At 55.5% G+C, this 17844-nt stretch overlaps 2 protein-coding genes and 1 non-coding gene across 8 annotated transcripts; 2 read left to right on the top strand and 1 right to left on the bottom strand.

Annotated features, from left to right (window-relative positions):
- The first annotated feature begins 19 nt into the window (after positions 1–19).
- Positions 20–8469, top strand: LOC133503162 (zinc fingers and homeoboxes protein 1-like). Of its 4 annotated transcripts, XM_061824463.1 has the most exons (8): positions 20–691; positions 1250–1591; positions 2424–2999; positions 3078–3204; positions 4258–4834; positions 4925–5340; positions 5410–5572; positions 6130–8469. In XM_061824463.1, the coding sequence occupies exons 2-8, from the start codon at positions 1347–1349 to the stop codon at positions 6720–6722; spliced, it is 2697 nt and encodes an 898-aa protein (XP_061680447.1). In that variant the 5' UTR covers positions 20–691; positions 1250–1346; the 3' UTR covers positions 6723–8469. The 4 variants fall into 4 exon arrangements, with proteins under 4 accessions (XP_061680447.1, XP_061680439.1, XP_061680431.1 ...); XM_061824455.1 differs by having other exon boundaries at positions 21–508; positions 4258–5340; XM_061824447.1 differs by having other exon boundaries at positions 21–691; positions 4258–5340.
- On the top strand, positions 1014–1086 carry trnas-gga (transfer RNA serine (anticodon GGA)). The gene has a single exon. It is a non-coding gene; the product is annotated as a tRNA-Ser (tRNA).
- Positions 8470–8649: 180 nt separating the features above from the next.
- On the bottom strand, positions 8650–17521 carry LOC133503180 (zinc fingers and homeoboxes protein 2-like). Of its 3 annotated transcripts, none has more exons than XM_061824483.1 (3): positions 17378–17521; positions 11023–13565; positions 8650–9899 (listed from the first exon to the last, which is right to left on the bottom strand). In XM_061824483.1, exons 2-3 carry the CDS (start codon positions 13515–13517, stop codon positions 9890–9892), a joined length of 2505 nt encoding a protein of 834 aa, XP_061680467.1. In that variant the 5' UTR covers positions 13518–13565; positions 17378–17521; the 3' UTR covers positions 8650–9889. The 3 variants fall into 3 exon arrangements, with proteins under 3 accessions (XP_061680467.1, XP_061680486.1, XP_061680476.1); XM_061824502.1 differs by lacking the exon at positions 17378–17521 and adding an exon at positions 16843–17218; XM_061824492.1 differs by lacking the exon at positions 17378–17521 and adding an exon at positions 13885–15635.
- Between the last annotated feature and the right edge of the window lie 323 nt (positions 17522–17844).

Here is a 17844-nt window from a genome sequence, read left to right as displayed (position 1 = left end):
AACCGGAAATGCACGCCGTTGCTGTCGCTCACAATGTACGTTGGCTTCAGTCTGGGCTTTGCGACCGACAGTTTTTTTTTTTTTTCCCTCCTTTTTCCCACTCCCGATACAAACTATCCTCGTTGTTCACTCGACAAAAAAAAAAACAACAACAAAAACCAAACCAAAAAAACAAAAAAGACCGCAAAGACTCGTCTGGGAGGCGGCCAGTAGGCGGCTCAATCGCGGTCCGGTCCGGTCTACTTCCGTCTGAGAGATTCGTCGTCGCTGCGAAAAGGAGAAGAAGGAGGAGACGGAACGGAACGGAACGGAACGGAACGGAGCGAGGCTTCGCTCGCGCACCAACACTCCGAGGCGGAGACGAAGCGCCAAGCAGTCGAGGAGACCGAGGCCGCTAGCCTTCGTGCTAACGACGCAGAGGAACCGCCGACTTTGACGCTCAGCCAATTTGGGTGACGGTACCAGGACCGGAAGTGGATTTGTCGGGATGGTCACCTCTCAACTTCCGGTCCGTATCGACAAACTTTGTCACTTCAGCTCGTTTGGAGGCAGACGGCAGACTTCTGCCTTGGATCTTCAAGGGCAACACTTAACTGACTAACCGATAACCCCGCGACAACAATTTTCATCATTGAGTAATCGCTGTCGAGTTATCGCTCAACTTACAGTTGGCAAAATCCTCAGATTGATGGTAAATATGCTCCAATTTCTGTAGTCCTCCGTGAAAACAGACCAGTGTGTGTTATTCTCAAAATAAGACCTTTGTGAATACTGCTTTTTTTTTCCCCTCTCAAAAGCAACAATGAACATGTTTGCCGCTTTCTGACGACGTTACCGGTAACCGAATCAGAATCAATTCACGGAGCAATAATAATAGCAGGAAAATATCGGTTATTTGTGCCCGTGTGACATAAACGTGTGTTAATTGAACTCGTAGCTGAGAAGTTGCTTGCAGAGGATGTCCGTCGTATTGGGTTATTTTTACTTGTTTTTCTCCGTTAAACTTCTGGGGAGGCCCCGTAGCTCCGTGGTGAGGGCGCTGGTTTGGAAAACCAGGGGTTGTGGGTTCATATCCCACTGGGGCCTCCACTCCCTAAGAAGGGCATCCGGCGTAAAAATTGTGCCAAACATCATCTGAGATGACACGCTGTGGCGACCCCGAAAGGGACAAGCCGAAAGAAACAAATTTCTCCGTTAAACTTCATATTGCAACGGACTTAATAATCAATATGTGATTGTATGCTGACAGCTCAAGACGGAAGGAAGCCCGACCCGCGCAATGGAAGTGAAGACGCCACAGCCAGCCAGGCGCCCTTAACTCAAGCAGCTCTCCGCCCGTCGTCGTCATGGCGAGCCGCAGGAAGTCCAGCACGCCGCGCATGCGTCCGCCTCGGGCAGCGCCGCGCTCGGACGGCGAGGCCGCGGACCCGTCCGAGGACGGCGTCTCCCGGCCGCTGTCGGCGGAGGGGGGCTACGAGTGCAAGTACTGCGACTTCAGGACCAAAACGCTCAACCTGATGACCGCGCACTCGGCCTCCGACCATCCCGACGTGTCGTACGTCTGCGCCGAGTGCGACTACCGCGCCGGGAGGTACGCTCTGCCCGCAAACGCCTTCCATCTATGTGGAAACCGGTAAAAATACGTGAGAATGTCCCAAAGTAGAAAGGTGGAAGTGGCACGTAGGAAAAGGTTCTCTTACTGCCAAGGGTGGTCGAGTACTGATAGCAGTCTACTTGGAATGGCCCCCTTAATTCGTGGCGCTCCAAGATCAGGGATCTTCCATTTGAACTTCGGAGGGGTGCGGGGCCGTGCCACTTCTCAGGGCAAAGTTCCGCACGGCCCGTCCCTTCCCTTCCCTTCATTTCCGCGACTGCTTCTTCTCCTGACGGGTCGCGGGTGTGCCGCGGCCTATCCCGGCTGACTTGGGCCAACGGGGCGCACTGGCATCTGCGCCACGGGCCGGGTTCACCTCAGTTAATCTCTCTTGCATGTTTCCGGACTGCGTGGGCAAATCGGAGCATCTGGGGAAAGCCCCCACAGGCAAGGGAAGAACACGCAAACGCCACGTAGCCGAACCGGAGGCCAGATTCGAAGCCGGCAGTCTCCGAATCGCGACACGGAAACGCGAGCAAAGTCCGCCGCGTAGCCACCGTGGACGGCTATCGAAATGGCACTCGCGGGCGCCCGTGAAAAGGCTGCCAGTGTCGTCAATGCGTATTTTGATCCTGCTGAAGGACAATAACACAAAGTCCCTTTCAAACACACTGCTAGTCTCAGTTTGCCTTTCAAAAGAAACGAGAACAACTCGCATCCATCATAAAGATTGAAGACAATCAATTTGAAGTAAAGTCGAGCCGGATTCCGTGGCTCTGCGCTTGCTGTCAGGCTTTCACGTGCAGTCTCTCTCTTGAACCACCCGCAGCAACGACAGCCTGGCGGAGCACGACGCCCGCCGTCACCCGGGCCGGGACAAGGGCACGCGGGCGCAGGGGCGACCCGGCGGCCAGACGGTCCGCCGGCAGATCCCGGATGACGGCGAGGAGGCGTACCGCACCTGGCGTAAAGACACGGCCGCTTGTCAGATGGAGGATGGCGATGGCGAGGCGCAGTGTAAAGGGATCGCTCTCAGCAAGACGCCCATAATGAGGAGCCGCACGGAGCCCAAGAAGTTCACCGCCTTGCACAAGGCGGCCGCAGAAGACGTCATCAAGGTGGAGAGCGAGGACGAGATGGACGAATACGAAGACCCGCCCGCTCTTTCACCCGCGCCGCCGCCGCCGGTCCCCGCATCCGCGCCGCTTCAGATACAGGCCGGGCCAAATGTGCTGCACATCAAAGGCGCCCTGCCGGCCGCAGCCCTGCCGGCCGCCGCCCTGGCGCAGGTTCTGTCGGCGATGCAGAAGCAGAATCAGAACCAGCTCCTTATCCCCGTCAGCAGCATCCCGGCCTACAACCCCGCCATGGACAACAACGTCCTTCTGCTGGGTGCTTACAACAGGTAGGGAAGGGGCAGAGTCGCGCTTCAGCCCGGCAGTTCCGTTCCGGCATTCTGACCCGTTGACGCGTCCGTATGCAGGTTTCCCTATCCATCCCCGTCGGAGATTGCGGCGCTGGCGTCGCAGACCAAGTTCAGTGAGGAAAACGTCAAAGTGTGGTTCTCCGCGCAGAGGCTGAAACATGGCGTCAGCTGGACTCCGGAGGAGGTCTGTACGTTCTGGATACGATCGCTAACGTCTCAAAGTTGTCGAGAAACGGAGTACTCTGGAACCTCTGTTTGCAAATTGAATTGGTTTTGGTGAACCAAAGCCATGTTTCCCATTGAGCTGAATGGAAAGAGAATGAATGCGTTCCGGCCCGACAATCAAGTTAAGTTTGACAGTGCTGACGGCAAAATATAGGAATACGTGAAAAGTCTTATTTTAGGACATAACACGGGTAGTGTCAGACCCTTTTCCATAATTTTTTTCCTTAATTTAAGTAAGGCAATTGAGAAGAAGGTGTCATTTGCTGTGGATTGGGTCGCAAGCGGGGAGTTCTTTCCCACTCGTCCGCACAGAGGAGCCCCTCCTTTATCCGCACGGGTCGCCTTTACTGCCTGGTTTGAAGTCGGCTCGTCGTGTCCAGAGAGTGAGGCGTGAGGACGGTGCCGCCGCCGTCGAGGTCCACGTTGGCACCTTCCGTTCGACCTCGCGACCTCTCCAGGTACGACGAGCCGACTTCTCCTGCGTCAGACAAAAGGACCGACGTAAGCGTTGGCCAGCACAAAGTCCGCAAACGGCAACACCAACGCCAGAAGACATTCTGAGACTACCGCTGGCATTTTAGGCAAGTTTCTCTGGAGCCACAAAGAGAGGCGGCGGCAGCAACAGATGACACGTCCGTCCGTACACACATTTTTCATGAACCCAGGCAATATATCTTTGTCAAAGTTGGGCTGAAATGAGGTTCTAGTACCTGCGATCGGCCGGCATCCAGGTCAGGGTGTACTCCGCCCCTCGGCCGCAGTCAGTCGGAGGCTGACTCCAGCACACCTGTAACGCCGGTCAGGATAAAGCACAGGTACGGAGAACGGATGGATGGGTTCAATTTGGGGGGTTACAAGTCCGCTGTACTCGTCTTTCAAGGGAAATTCATTCACACGATCTATCCTGTGTCTCCTAAGAGGGACGCGTTTACATCTTATTTGGCGGAAGAAAGCAATCCTAGGGTTAGATTCGGCCGTTCACGCGCGTGATCCGATGCACTTTCCGCGGCAGGTCGAGGAGGCTCGGAGGAAGAGGTCCAACGGGACCGTCCAGACGCTCCATCAAAGCCTCCCTCAGGCCATCACCGTCATCCCCACCAACGGCCTGCAGTCCATATTCCAGACGTGTCAGATTGTGGGGCAGCCGGGCCTCGTCCTGGCGCAGGTCGGCGGCGGGGCGGCGGTCGCCAATGTTCCCGTGGCGGCCCCCGTCGCGCTTAGCGTGGCCGGCGTCCCCGGGAACCTGCCCAAAGCCGCGGAAGCCAACGCCGATTCCCGCGCGGAGAAGGCATCTTCGGACTCGGCCTCCAAACCCAAAAAGTCCAAAGAGCAGCTGGCCGAGCTGAAAGCCAGCTACGGCCGGCGTCAGTTCGCCACAGATTCGGAGATCTCCCGCCTGATGCAAGTCACGGGCCTGTCCAAGCGCGCCATCAAGAAATGGTTCAGCGACACGCGCTACAACCAGAGGAACTCCAGGGACCTGCATCACGACAGCCAGGCCGGCGGCAGCGACAGCAAAAACGACGGCGACGACAACTCCGCGTCTTCCGCCGCCGCCGCCATTGTCATTGAGTCCAGCGACGACGCGGGTGACTTTTCGCCGACCTCGACCGCCGTCGCCCAGGCTTCGCCCCGCGCCTCGAGGGAACGCCGCACCAAATTCCGCCACGCCTTCCCAGATTTCACGCCCCAGAAGTTCAAGGAGAAGACGTCGGGGCAGCTGGCCATCCTGGAGTCGAGTTTCTGCAAATGCGACACGCCGTCCGACGACGAGCTGACGCGCTTGCGGGCGCAGACCAAGCTGACGCGGCGCGAAGTGAACGCCTGGTTCGGCGACAGGCGCAAGGGGATGGCGCCCGCCTCCCCCGCCTCCCCGCCCTTCGCGGGTCGCAGGGTGCTGAAGAAAACCCCGGCGCAGCTGGACATCCTGAAGAAAGCGTTCTTGCGCTCGCGTTGGCCCACGGCCGAAGAGTACGACAAGATGGCGGAGGACTGCGGTCTTCCTCGTAACTACGTGGTCAACTGGTTTGGGGACACGCGATACGCCGCCAAGAACAGCAACCTCAAGTGGTTTGGCCCCCACCCCGGCGGCAAGGTCAGTAGATTGCCTCACGCGAGCGGCAGACGGCGGCACCGTGCGCCGACCTCTGCTTGTGCCCCGCAGGTGGACCAGCACTCGCTGGACGGACCCACCCGGACGCCCAAGAAGTCCAGGAAGCGTTTCCGGGGTTGGTCCAGGAGGACGCGGCGGGCGTACGCGGCAAGGCAGGACACGCGGGCGCTCGGCGAGGTCTGTAAAGACGCAAAAAGCTTCAATGCCACGTGCGGTATGAGCGCGGCCCTCGGGTCTTTGTCAATCTTTTTGCGGGGGTGGGGGGTTCTGCCGGCGTGATGCCAAACTTCGGGGACGATGCTTTGTGGAGAACAAATCATTCCCCCCCATCCTGTGGCAACATGATTGATTGTGAAGTACAGCAGAAGCGTGATTTATGAGCGCAACTGGCCTTTATGAATTGGCCAGAATTTTCCCAATTGGTTCCGGCCATGCCAAAAGTCTCCAAATCAAAGCTTTACGGTCGTCCGTTTGTAACTATTGCAGTTGTTTTCTCAAAGTAACGAGCGACGCTAGTTTTTTTTTTTTTTTTTTCCAAGCGGGCAGTCAGTCCGTCCCTGGTCTTTCCCACGTGAAGCCAGCAAAAGAGGAAACGCAGGCGAACGAGGCCAAAACGGGAAGCGGCGGCGGTGGCCGAGTGAGCCCCCCCCCCCCACCCCGAAACTGAAGCATTGTTTCCTGTTTGGACTTGGAGTCGTTGCGACGAGGTCCGAGCTGAATTTCTTCAGCTTTGCCGTGACGTCCTCCAGAATTGTGTTTGTGTGCGGGCAGGCCGAGAGCGGGGAGCCTTTCTTCGGGCCCTACTTCCAGCGGCGAGCCGTGAGCGAGGACCGCCGGGGCGACTCGGCGTCCGAGTCGGACGCGGGCGAGCGCTTCGCCGAGGGGCCCTTTGGCGACCGCCGACGGGAAGAGGAAGAGGAGGCGACTGGCGAAGGAGGCGAGGCGGCAAAAGGCAGCCAAGACCTCCGCGAGGACGCCGACCAAGAAATGATCCAGCAAGCGTCTCCCGGTGCGAGTCCGTCGGAGTCTCAAACGTGAGCAAGCGCTCAGTGCCACTTCTTGTTTTTCAAAGTAAGATGCGGCGGCGGGTTTGGCGTACGTTCCATTCGTTTTGGGGAGAACGGCGCTTTTATTGCGGCCGGAACGTTTTTTTTTTTTTTATTGGCCTTTCTTTTCTTCCTTCGCTGCCCTTTTTCTTTTTTTTTTTTTTTTTTTGGGACAAACATCCCAAACGTTTCCCTGAGCCGATCCTCAGAGATCCATCCCGCCCGTTTCCAACTTTGTCTCCGAGAAGAGAAAGGAAAGTCCACCAGCTGCCATGGAAGGTGCGTCGGTGTCTGGACCTTATATTTCGACTTTTGTGACGGAGAAAAATGTTTGTAATCGTGACGTCACTGGCACCCTGGTACGACATTGTAGACGTAAAACTGCCCCGCTCCAATTTTTGTGATCCAAATCCCCGTCCCGTGACGTCATTTGGACGTTTTGTCGGAAGCGCCGTACTGACAACGAGCTCGTAGCGAATTGCCGAGTTTAAAGCGAACCAGGACTTCGGGGGACGCACTCGGGCTTCAGGAATCAGAGAAGGTTGACCGCCGGCTGGATTTGAGGTTTCGCGCTGGGCGGACACGCCCACACGGTCCTCCATCTTGGAGAGTGGGCTCTGTCTTGTGGAGCCTGAGTTAAATTTGTATTTTTTTTTTTTATTCAATCCAATTTGGTGAATTCCCCGCGGTGGGTCAATGTTTAAAATTTGGATCCCTTTCGCGGGTCTTGAAGGAACGACGTGGTTTTCCTTCCCCGTCGTAGGTGCGGGCGCAATTCCTAAAGATGAGAATATGTCGGCTATGTGACAGTGACCGGATAGTATTACAGTCCTGGACTCGAGCGTTTCAGAGTAGAACAAAGCAAGCACTTGAGAGCAGTCCGACAGCAGTTTTTTCCACTTGCTTTTTTCTGTGTGAAGCCTTTTTAACCACACGTTTATTTATTCCTCTTTGTCTTTGTTTTGTTTATTTAAATTGTTGTTGGTTTTCGCACGCTTGGCCACACCCCTCAGTCGACACGGTGCTTCGTATCGGGCGCCGCGCGGGGTCCCCGACACGCCCGCGTGATTTCCGAGGAATGTCGGGATACACGTGCAGAAAAGCGATGATTTGGCTTCGTCCCATCTTGCTCAACATTGTGAGAAACTAACACTAACCCTAACCTGCGTTCCAAATTAAAGGTCCTTTTTTTCAGGAGTGGGGGTCAAACTGGTGACCCCCAGCCAATAATATTCCAGCTCTTTTCGTTTCCTGACTCCTGCGGTCACACGGTCCGGCTCGCCGCCACACGCCTGCGCCGGGAAAGCTCGTCATTGTGATGAGAAAATGTTTGGCCACAGATGGAAACTGATCAATTCCACATACAATAACGGTTAGCTTACTTTAGTTGTGTGTGATTGGCTGGTGACGGGCTCCGGGCGTCGCCCTCCTCTCGCCCGAAGCCAGCACAGGGACGGGCGTCCGGGCCGGTGCGGAACAGGTGTCGAGGCAGCAACAGCTGTGAACACGCGGCTGTCGTACAAAGCGTCGACGCCGTATACCCGTTGCGTCTGTCACATTCGCTTTTGATGTATAGCGTCGGCGTTAACCTGCGTTAACTCCGCCGGCGTCTGCCGCTCTTCAAAGCGCCGCTCCAGTCTTGTCACTTCCCACTAAGCGTTTGTGTCTTCCTTACATTCCCCGAGCGTCGAGCCAACTCCCGGAGGAGCCCGCGGCGCACGCGCCGTTGCCCTCCGGGATCGCAGGGACCCGTTCTGCGGGGCTCGCGTCGTCCTCCGGCCCTCCTAGCCGAGAACGCCGCCTGGGACGCGGCGGACCTCCGACACGTTCCTGACGCCGCGCCGCCTTTCCGTAAAGTAGAAACGCGAGCCGCTGTGATCAAAGCGAGATCAGAAACTCGTGATTGGAAACGGGACAGACACCGCGGCGACGATGAGCGCGCGCGAGCGAGCGAGCTAGCGGCTGCTGCTGCCGCTTGAAAAGCAGACAAATCAAGTTTGCCAAGCGTGCTGGTGACAAACCCAACCCGTCAGTCAGTGATTAAAAACTCGCATTTCAAGGCCATTTGCACATTTTGTCTTTGCGTCCGCTTTCTTTCCCAAAGGCGCTTGCAGGCGAGCTAGCCGCCATACGCCTGCAACGTTCTCAGATGCGATCGTCACCAAAGTCCAACAAAGATGGCGAGCACAAGATGGTGGTGTAAAAAGCGTTTTATTGAAAGAAACAAATGCGAGCCAAAAGTGGGGGGGGGGGGGGGGGGCGCCTGAAAGAAAAATCGTGTGCGTGCGTGCGTGCGCGTAGGACGGGACGTGTTCCAAATCGGCGCGTATGCCTTAGCTCGGCATCAACATTCTCGCGTCAAGCCGAGCGAGGCGGAACCGAGCCCACTTCGACATTCGTCAAGTCAAAAGTGGGGACCGCAATTTCCCCCCGACCGAATCCGTCAACGGCGGACGTCGGCAAATTCATACTTCAGCGGCTGAGATTGCGTGACAGACGAAGCGTGAATAAGTTGCCGTGCGTTCACGGGCGTCAAATTGTTAACTTTGGGCTATTTTGAAGCGCCGACCTGTAGAAAAGAAAATGCCGCTCCACGTGCCGTCCGTTCGGCACCTCTTTTGGATTTCTCACGCAACAATAGTTCCAAGTCCGGTGGGTACGGCGCCGTCGGGGTATGGGAGCATTTTTACAAGTGCGCGTGCGTACGTACGTGCAGTATCGGCGCATCCCTACGTTCAAAGTACACGCTCGAGCACAGGCCAACACTGCAAAACTAAATATTGCCGCGTGTATTTATCTTCTTTCTGCTGAATACGTTTACTGTACATATTTGAAGAGGTTTTTTTTGTCCGAATTTTGGGCAAGAAAGACTTTTTTTTTTTTTTTTTTTTTAAGAAACGCAATTCTACTAATTCCATTCTTTTGGGTCCAAATGTTGTCAGTATAAAAATCTTGGCTTGAAATGAGATCCTGCCGTTTCTTACAAGAAGTACCGAAAGATTTTGCCGCTCGGTACGCGTTTGTGCCTTTTGGTCCAGTTGGGTCGCGAGTCCGCTCGCAAGGGTTAGCAAAGCAAACAGTTGAACCCCGCAAAGGGGTTCCGTCCGACGCGGGACCAAAGTGAGCGCCTCGCCCCCGTTTTCAGCAGAGGAGCGGCACAACCCACTCGGGGCGTTCGTTGCCGAGCGAGAAGGCGGGGCTTAAGCTTGCAGCGAGAAGGGAGGAGTGTGTGGTCGTTCGGTCTCCTTGGCAACAGGCCTCCCAAAAGTCCCAAAGTTGGCATCAGAATCAAAATGGCTGTCAGCCCCCCTCCCCCCCCCCACGCACGTGGAACTAAACACGTTAGCCGCACCAGCTAACGGTCCCGATCCTGTTTTCCGACACACCTCCTGTCAATCGCTCTTCGGAGGAATGGTGGGGCGGGGCGGGGCGGAGACTTCTTGTTACCAAGGCGACGGCAGCGTGGCGGCGGGATCCGATTCTCGCTATTCGCACCTGAAAGGACGACCAGAGGGACAAAAGTCAAAAACCAAAAAGATTTGAATTGGGTTTGCCAAAGAAATTGGCCAAGAACGGGACCATCGTTTTCCATTTTCTGGATTTGGTCACCGAGGGGACCGACGAGCGCTAGTTGCGGTAGCAACACCAACGGACGTCCGGTTTTGCTGGCAATTCTGGAAAACAGAGTCAAAGGCTGGCGGGTTTTTTTTTTTTGTTTGTTTTTTTTTTAAAATCCAGCTACGCAAAATACGCATCCTCGATTTTGCCTTTTTTTTTTTGTCTTTGGCACGATTGGCTCGTTGATTCTTGACGAGCGCTGACAGCTACTTCTTGTTTGCCGGGTTTTTGTCAAAGGGACACTTTCATGGCTCTCGCACCGCAGGGGGCGCCGCCGCTATTTTGGGCACAAACGCTCGCTCGCACGACGTGGCGCCAAATCACGCACAAAACGGCCCACAGGCAGAAAAAAAACGTTGCCCTCTGCAGATTGCTTTTCACTTTTATTTTTTCAAACAATTTTTGCCCCCCCCCAAAAAAAAAGCGGCGCTACCATAATGGCTAACATTCAAATACAGTAGCATAGTAGGCCTCTGTGTTTTTCTTAAAAAAAGCGTCTTCTCGTTAGCCGGAGTACATGATGGAGTTCAAACGGAGAAACTGGAAAGTCGATCGAAACGGACTTTGGCAAAAGCTCAACTTGCGGACCGCAATTGGTACTCGTAGCGCACTTTGCTCCTAGTCTGCAACGATGACCCCGAATGTCAACAGTTCACCGATTCTCACCGAAAGGCTCATTTTCTTTGGTCACCGTGTTTGGTTTTTTTTTTTTTTTTAAGAATTGCAACGTGACAACCAAAGTTTCATCGAGAACGAGCGGGCGGGCACGCGGGCAACCATTCCGACATTCTTAAGAGTTCAACAGGGAGCAGAAAGGAATAAAAACAGCCTACTGCAAAAAAAAAAGGGAAGTTTTCCAACAAAAGCTCATTGGTTGTGTTTGGGGTCAGGGTCGGGGTCGGGTGGGTGGGGGACACCACACCGAGCTGAAAAACGGGCGGTGCTTCACTTCAATACAGCTAACAAAGGGACGCGAGCAGAAGAGGTTCGGGTACGGTACCTGGCAGAGAGGCTGTCTTGTAACTCGCCGTGCTGCAGAACGTTAAGACAGTTAGCGTGCGGTTCCATCAGCCGGCTCAGCTCGGCCTCCAGAACCTTAGCGCCGCCCTCCTGGCAGCGCTCACGGGAGCCGGACACAGCGATTTTTCCTTGGCGCGCCGGACTTCCGTTCAGTCCGCCGCTGTGGAAAAATTCCGCGTGCAGTGTCGAGCGGGTGTCGCAAAACCAGCGCGCCAGGTCCAGCCGGGCCAGTCCGGGCCAAACCTCCGAAGGGGTCGCCGTCGCCCCGGTTTCAGCAAAATGGTCCTTGAGGAGCACCGCCGGGCGGGAATTGGGAAGATCCTCCAGACGGAAACTTTGCTCTTGAATCCCATTGAGGGGCAGCGTCGCGTCCCGGTCCGCCTCGGTCCTCTTTGTGCCCATCGAGTTGAGGAGGGCGAGTTCCAGGTTATCCCGGAGCGCCCGACGCTCGGCAAACCAGCCCTCGATCTCCCGGTGGGACAAACGGGTGGCGAGCGCCAGATTGTCCGTGTCGCTGCGGGAGATGAAGCTGTTCCTCAGGAAATGCTCCTCCAGGACCTTCAGCTGCTCTGCCGTCTTGCCCTTCATTCTTTCAAGCAGCGGGAACTGAGTGAGCACCGAGGACTTGTTGCGGCACTCTCCGAGCGGAAGCTCGCCGCCCTGCGGCCGCGTCGCCCCGTCCGCCTCCGCGACGGGATTGAGCGTCGCCGTCTCCGCGCTCTGCTCTTCTTGCCCCGGTGCGCCGCCGGGAGCTTTGGCCGGACTGTGCGCGGACCGGATGACGGGGGGCCTCCTGGCGAGGGGAGTGACAAGTCGAGGGGAAATCGGGAAGGTCACCTTTGCGGCCGGCAAAGCGTTGGGGAGCCTCTCTTTGGAAAGTCGAGGCAGAAGTAAGGAGCTTTTAAACGGCGGGGCAAAGATGGGCGGCGGCGCGATCGTCGGCCTCGTTAAGGACTCCGGAAAGACGATGGACGGCAGCGACACCACCGGTTTGGTTTTGGGATTTCCTGACAAAGGGAGAAGCTTCCCTGGCATTAAAGGCACAACGGCGTTCACACCCATCGGGAACGGCGCGCCCAGCGGGTGGCGCTCCTTTTGAGAAGGAGCCACGAGGCCCTCGTCTTTGGGGCCCTCTTGACAGGGGGCGACCGCCATGACGGGTCTCTTGGACTCGGGACCGCAGTGAGTCGTCAGCGATCGTTTACCGACGGCGATGTTTTCAGCGACGAGGACGCCGACGGAATTGGGGGTGGCCTTTGGCAAATGACGCTGTCGGAAGGCAGACTGGGGAAAGAAGAGACGCGTGGACGGGGCCGCAAATTTGCGGTGAGCCACAGGGATGGAACCGTTGAACATCTTCTTCCTGGCCTCCTCCACCTCCTCCGGGGACCAAGTGATTCCCTGCTTGAGCCGCTGGGTGGTGAACCAAACTTTGATTTGGTCCTCCGGGTGCTTGGAAGCGGCCGTTAGCCAGGACAGCTCAGCGTGGGTTGGGTAGGGGAACTTGTTAAAGGAGGTGATCAGAGTCAGGTTGTGGTCCAGGGACGGGTTGTATTTGGTGCTGTTCAGGGGAACGGCTATTTTCGGTTGGGAGCTGATGTTGGGCGGGCGCTGGAGCACCGGGCTGACGTGGGACCGGTTCTGGAGGATGGACGGCTCCGGAATGATGACGGTGCCGTTGATGTTGAGCGCCGCGATCGGATCCTTCCGGTCGGAGACTCTGCTGCCCCCGCGGAGCGACTCGACGGATTCCGGCGCTTTGACGGCGCCGGGCGACCAGGCGTCGCTTCCGCAATGTTCTTCGGGACGGGGACGACCCTGGACTCGGATGGTCTGCTCCAAGATGGTCTGGTTGTCCTTCTTGATCCTCTTGAACTTGAAGTTGCTTTCGTCGGGATGAAGGCTCTCGTTGTGTTTTGTGAGAAGCTCAAATTTTTGGGTGTTGAAGTCACACACGGCGCAGTGGTACAAAGGATTGAGAATGACGTTAGGGTGGCTGGAGTCCACGTGGTCTTTAAAGTCTTTAAGGTTCTGACACCAGAACGGGCAACATTTGCACTCATAGCCTTTGGGCTCTTTCTTCTGCGCCTCGTGGTCGGACCGGGACGCTCCGTCCTTCTCTCTCGACTGCTGCTGCTGCTCTTCTCCTGTCCCGGGATGGAGGTTTTCCTGGTCCGGCCCATCCGCACTCCGAGGGGAGTCACTTTCCGCGACAGGCTCGGACTCGTCCATCAGATTGTTTTCCGTCAACATTTTCACGTCCAAAATTTCGACGTCCGGCTCCTCCTTCGGGTCAACTCGGACCACGAAGGGGACGGAGGACTTTCTGCGACCGGGCATGACGGCGACGGCGACGAGGGGCTCCCGTCGGTCGGGCGTCAGCGTCGAGCGCTTCTGGGCCGGGGAGGGTCTCGGGCGCAAGACGGAGGGAGAGCGTGGCGGGGTGCCGGCCCGGGCTCGGCTCGGCATCGGCATTCGCGGCCGGACGTCAGCCGACCCGGACTTTGTCTCTTCATTCCAGACCTGGCCAAAAGAAAGAGAGACTTTGCTTTACAGATGAAACTGAACTTTCAAAACGTTTACCACGTTTCGGATTTCCCGTGAAACCGGGCCCACTTCCGGGTTTATCCGTTTCAAAGCGTTCCAACTTTGACAGTCAGTAATTCTTCACGGTCCGCAAGCCCCCCGCATTTTCAGTATTTCCTTCCAATTGATCTTGGGCGGCCCGCGATTGGTCTGCGACCGGTTCCGGGTGTGCCCCCGCCTCCATAGGCGGCCGGCCAGGAAGCGATCCCCCCCCCCCCCCTTTCTCGAATGCTCGAGACCATCCCGACTCCCTAACCTCACCGCAATTTTGACGAAAAGCGACGCCGCCGACTGCGTCGTCGACGTGGTCTCCGACCTCCGGGGACGGCCCGAAGTCGAGCGGGCCGATCGCCGAGACGCCGTGATTGACGGCGCGGGCGGCGGCCCGTCAGGCGTGTCGAGGACGCTTTGAAGGGGGAGAAAGCTGAAGACCGAGCTGCTGCGCCTCCTCCTCAAAGCAACTTTGATCACTTTGAGTTGTGATCTTAATGAACTTCATCAGGATTCATTTGCATGACTTCACAAGCTCGCCGGCACCGTGGGAGGGAGGGGCGTCGCTACCATGGCAACAGCCAGCAGAGAAGACAAAGTGCCCTTGTGGCGTCGCTAAACACGAACCGACGCCGAGGCTTGCTGCCAGCGATTGGACCTCGTCAAGACACACAAAAGTGATTGGACGGCACCGGGCAAAAATATTCTGTTGTTGGCAAGAACCGGGGGGGAATCATCGATTCGATGGAAAGAGGCTGACCGCATTTATTAAACACACACACACACACACGCGCGCGCGCACTCCCCGAGCAGCGGCGTTTGGGTTGTTTCCATGGCAACGGGCCGAGCCGTGAAAGGGAGCAAAAAATATTTAGCGAGCGCAAAGAGTATCGGGATCATTCTTTCATTTTCACATCAAAAGATGAAAAGGGGACAAAAGTTGTGAATTTCACGTCGAACCTTTCGCTTGATTATTTCAGGGATTTTTTTTTTTTTTACAAGGGTGGTACCGGTACCACTCCTTGACTGTATTGAACGTCGGTCACGTTTGTGTTTTGGGGGAGGGACCAAATTTTTGCCTTTGAAGCGTGAAGTCGACAGCGGGTGACGGTTGCTTGGCGCTCTGCTTGAAAAAAGACAAACCAGACTTTTATTCTGAAAGGTTCTGAGGGAGAAACGTCCTGTGACGAGTGGAGAACTTTCGGCGCAGTCACGCGGTCGCAGCCGCGAACGGCAATGGAGACCCCCACCCCCACCCCCACCCCCCTGGCAGCCATCTTGTTGTGCCATCTGTGGGCACATTGTTGATTATTTTTAGGGCCTCGGTCGGCTTGGGGCGTTTTTGCTGAAACGGGTTTATCCGGAAACGGCGCCAGCTCGCCGACACGTGATGTTTGCTCGGCAAAAGGGGCGTGGCCGACGGAGCCCGCCGGGCGCCGCGGTCACGGGACGTCTTCCTTTCGCGTCCGCGTCTTTGCGGAGTTAGCGTCGCTGAGCTTTGCGTCTTTGTGCGATTCTCATTCGTCACGTCTCAAAAGTTCTCCTGGTATCAGGACTCAATACTCGGACGGAAAAGATGAAATGAGAACTTGACAAGGCCGCCCCGGTGACCGTTCCGACTGCCCGCCAACGGTCATCCGTTTGCGTTGTTTCACCGGGACGAGCGACGCCCGCTTCACGTTTTAACGCATCCGCTTTCATACGAGCGCGCGTTGTGAACTCAAAATTGTCAAGTGACCACAGCAAAAAAAAAAAAAAAAAAAAAAAAAAAAAAAACGGCAAAAGATATGCGGACACGTAATCGAGTTCTACTCTTGTGGAGCGGATTTTTGGAGGCCAGATGGCAGAAAAACCCTCGCGGACGCTCGTTCGCTCAGAAGAAGAAAAACAATTAAGAGGAAACTTTTGGTTTGGTTTTGAAATGTTTTGCGTTATGAGCGTCCCAACATCTGCCAGATGACATCTCACATTTTGGAGCAAGAAAACATGTGAAAATGAAAGACTTGCACAATAAACGATCTCTGCATGTGCCATAAAAAAAAAAAAAAAAAACATTTTGTTTGTTTTCAACGCGATCCTGCTTCTTTGCTCTCAGGCAAAAGGCGCCCCCCCCCCCCCCCCCCCAAAATCGATATGGCCGTCAGTTTGGGAACAACCAACAGCACGCCTTCAAGTAGGGAGTCGAACATGCAACCCTTTAGTCGCAAGATGCACCCTGAGGCCCACTCAATGAGTCTGCGCCCCCTCCCAAAAGAGTTTCAGATTCCTTTGTCTATGAACGGGGGGGGGGGGTCTCTCCAATTATCATTTGGCAGTTTGTTACTTTCTTTTAACACAAAGAACATTCAATGAAAAGAAATTAATAATTTTGTTGTCATCCTGAAATTTGTTTGATGATGGGAAACATTATCGGGTGCTAACGAGCAAAGACAGAATTGGGGGGTGGAGGGGGGGGGGTGTCAACCTCCCTTTCACAGCACTGCCCGTGTGCGCTTTCAAGCATCCAGCGTACGTTAATAAAAGCTCGGCCAAACGCCAAACGATATTTGTCCGGTACACTTGCACATTTGAGCTCTTTGCAGTCGGGTCAAACGTGAACCGACGATCGATCGATTGTCCCGTCGGCAAAAACGTCGCCCGTTGTCGAGCAAAGTCAAAGCGGCGGCGGCGGCTTTAACGGAGACGTTTACTTCGACAATACCACAAAATCGTTCGTCGGTGACCAAAGCGGACCCGGACTCGTTTTACACTTGAGTCGTTGTCAGTTCATTGAAAAAAAAAAAACAAAAAATGAACCCGTCACCCGTGTGTCCGTCATCTCGGGGTGAAAGGTCAACATGACGAGCGGGACCGAACTCGAAGGAGATCGGAGGAGTTCGCCCGTAGAAGCCAGCGACAAAAGCGAAGGAGCCGTCGCCGACGGGTCCGGGACTGAGACGCCGACCCGGTACAGTAAATGGCAACATTCCGGAATAACCGCAAGATTCCGGAATAACCGCAAGATTCCGGAATAACCGCAAGATTCCGGAATAACCACAGCATTCCACTTGTGAGGGGAACAAAAAAAAAAAAAAACAAAGTCCTCGTGTCATTTTGGGCGACGGCGGCGTGGCGGGAGAGCCGCGCCTTTGGCGCATTCGCCTCGTGTGCTGACGTCTGCGCGTCATCTTTCAAAATTAAAAATGAAAAAAAAAAAAAGTTCCATTGCAACTTTGCCACAAACCTGCCGGGCTCGAGATGTCCCCACAGGACAAAAAGTAAGTAGTGGCGGTCACACACACACCTACAAATAAAAAAACGTGCACAGTTGACAAACGGCAAGTAAAAGGTATTAGAAAACGATGCACAAAAACACAAATCAGCAAAACTTCCAACGTCCAGACACGCGCGTAGAAAAGCGCACGCGCAGTCCGACTTTACCTCGGCTGACCCCGCGCGCGCGTGTGTGTGTGTGTGTGTGTGTGTGTTAGCTTAGCTTAGCTTCGGCGCACGTCGGCGTCCAGCACGAGAACCGCTCGAGCTGCACTCGAGGGGGAAAAACAAGCGGGGGGTTCGGTTCCGCTCCGGCTAAACAAAACAAGTTAGCCTCGGCTAACTGTCACCGGCGGAGCGGAGGTGGCAAAAGGTGGGGGTGAGGTTGGGGGGGGGGGGGCGGCGTTGACCGAAGTTGCCCCCTAGAGGAAAAAACCGGCGCGGCAACACAACAAGTCTGACTGCGACCCGGGCGGCCGACAAGTTGCCGCTAAAGTGCGTCTTACCCGCCGCCGTGGATCTGTCGCGCGTGTCGCGCGTGACGCAGCCAGAGATTGAATCACGCGAACGCGCAAGCACGAGCGCACAGAAGAAGAAGAAGAAGAAAAAAAAAAAAAAAAAAGAAAAAAACTACTTGCGCGGACGGCACGACGCGTCACGTGACCTCGACGTCACGCTCATTTGCATGGTGAAGGCCCCGCCCCCTCCGCACTTTGCTTTTTCTTCATTTTAGGACGCATTTTGTGGTCGTCCCAATAAAAGACAGACATCTCGCAGCCGTCCTTGAAACAAAAATCAGAAGAAGAATTCATTTGAAGTCTCCATTCAAGATATCCCGCCTTTCGTATGCAGAAACCGGAACACCGTGAAAACGGAGGCCTCGACGGTCTCAGTCGTCTTGACGTCACAGCTCGCCTACTGTGACGTCGGCGGACCTTCGACCCGATGATTGTTTTCGCACGCGTGGCAGGAT

This window comes from Syngnathoides biaculeatus, chromosome 1 (assembly GCF_019802595.1).
Source record: "Syngnathoides biaculeatus isolate LvHL_M chromosome 1, ASM1980259v1, whole genome shotgun sequence".
NCBI classification, from domain to species: Eukaryota; Metazoa; Chordata; class Actinopteri; order Syngnathiformes; family Syngnathidae; genus Syngnathoides; species Syngnathoides biaculeatus.
This window is presented reverse-complemented; position numbering and strand designations above follow the sequence as displayed.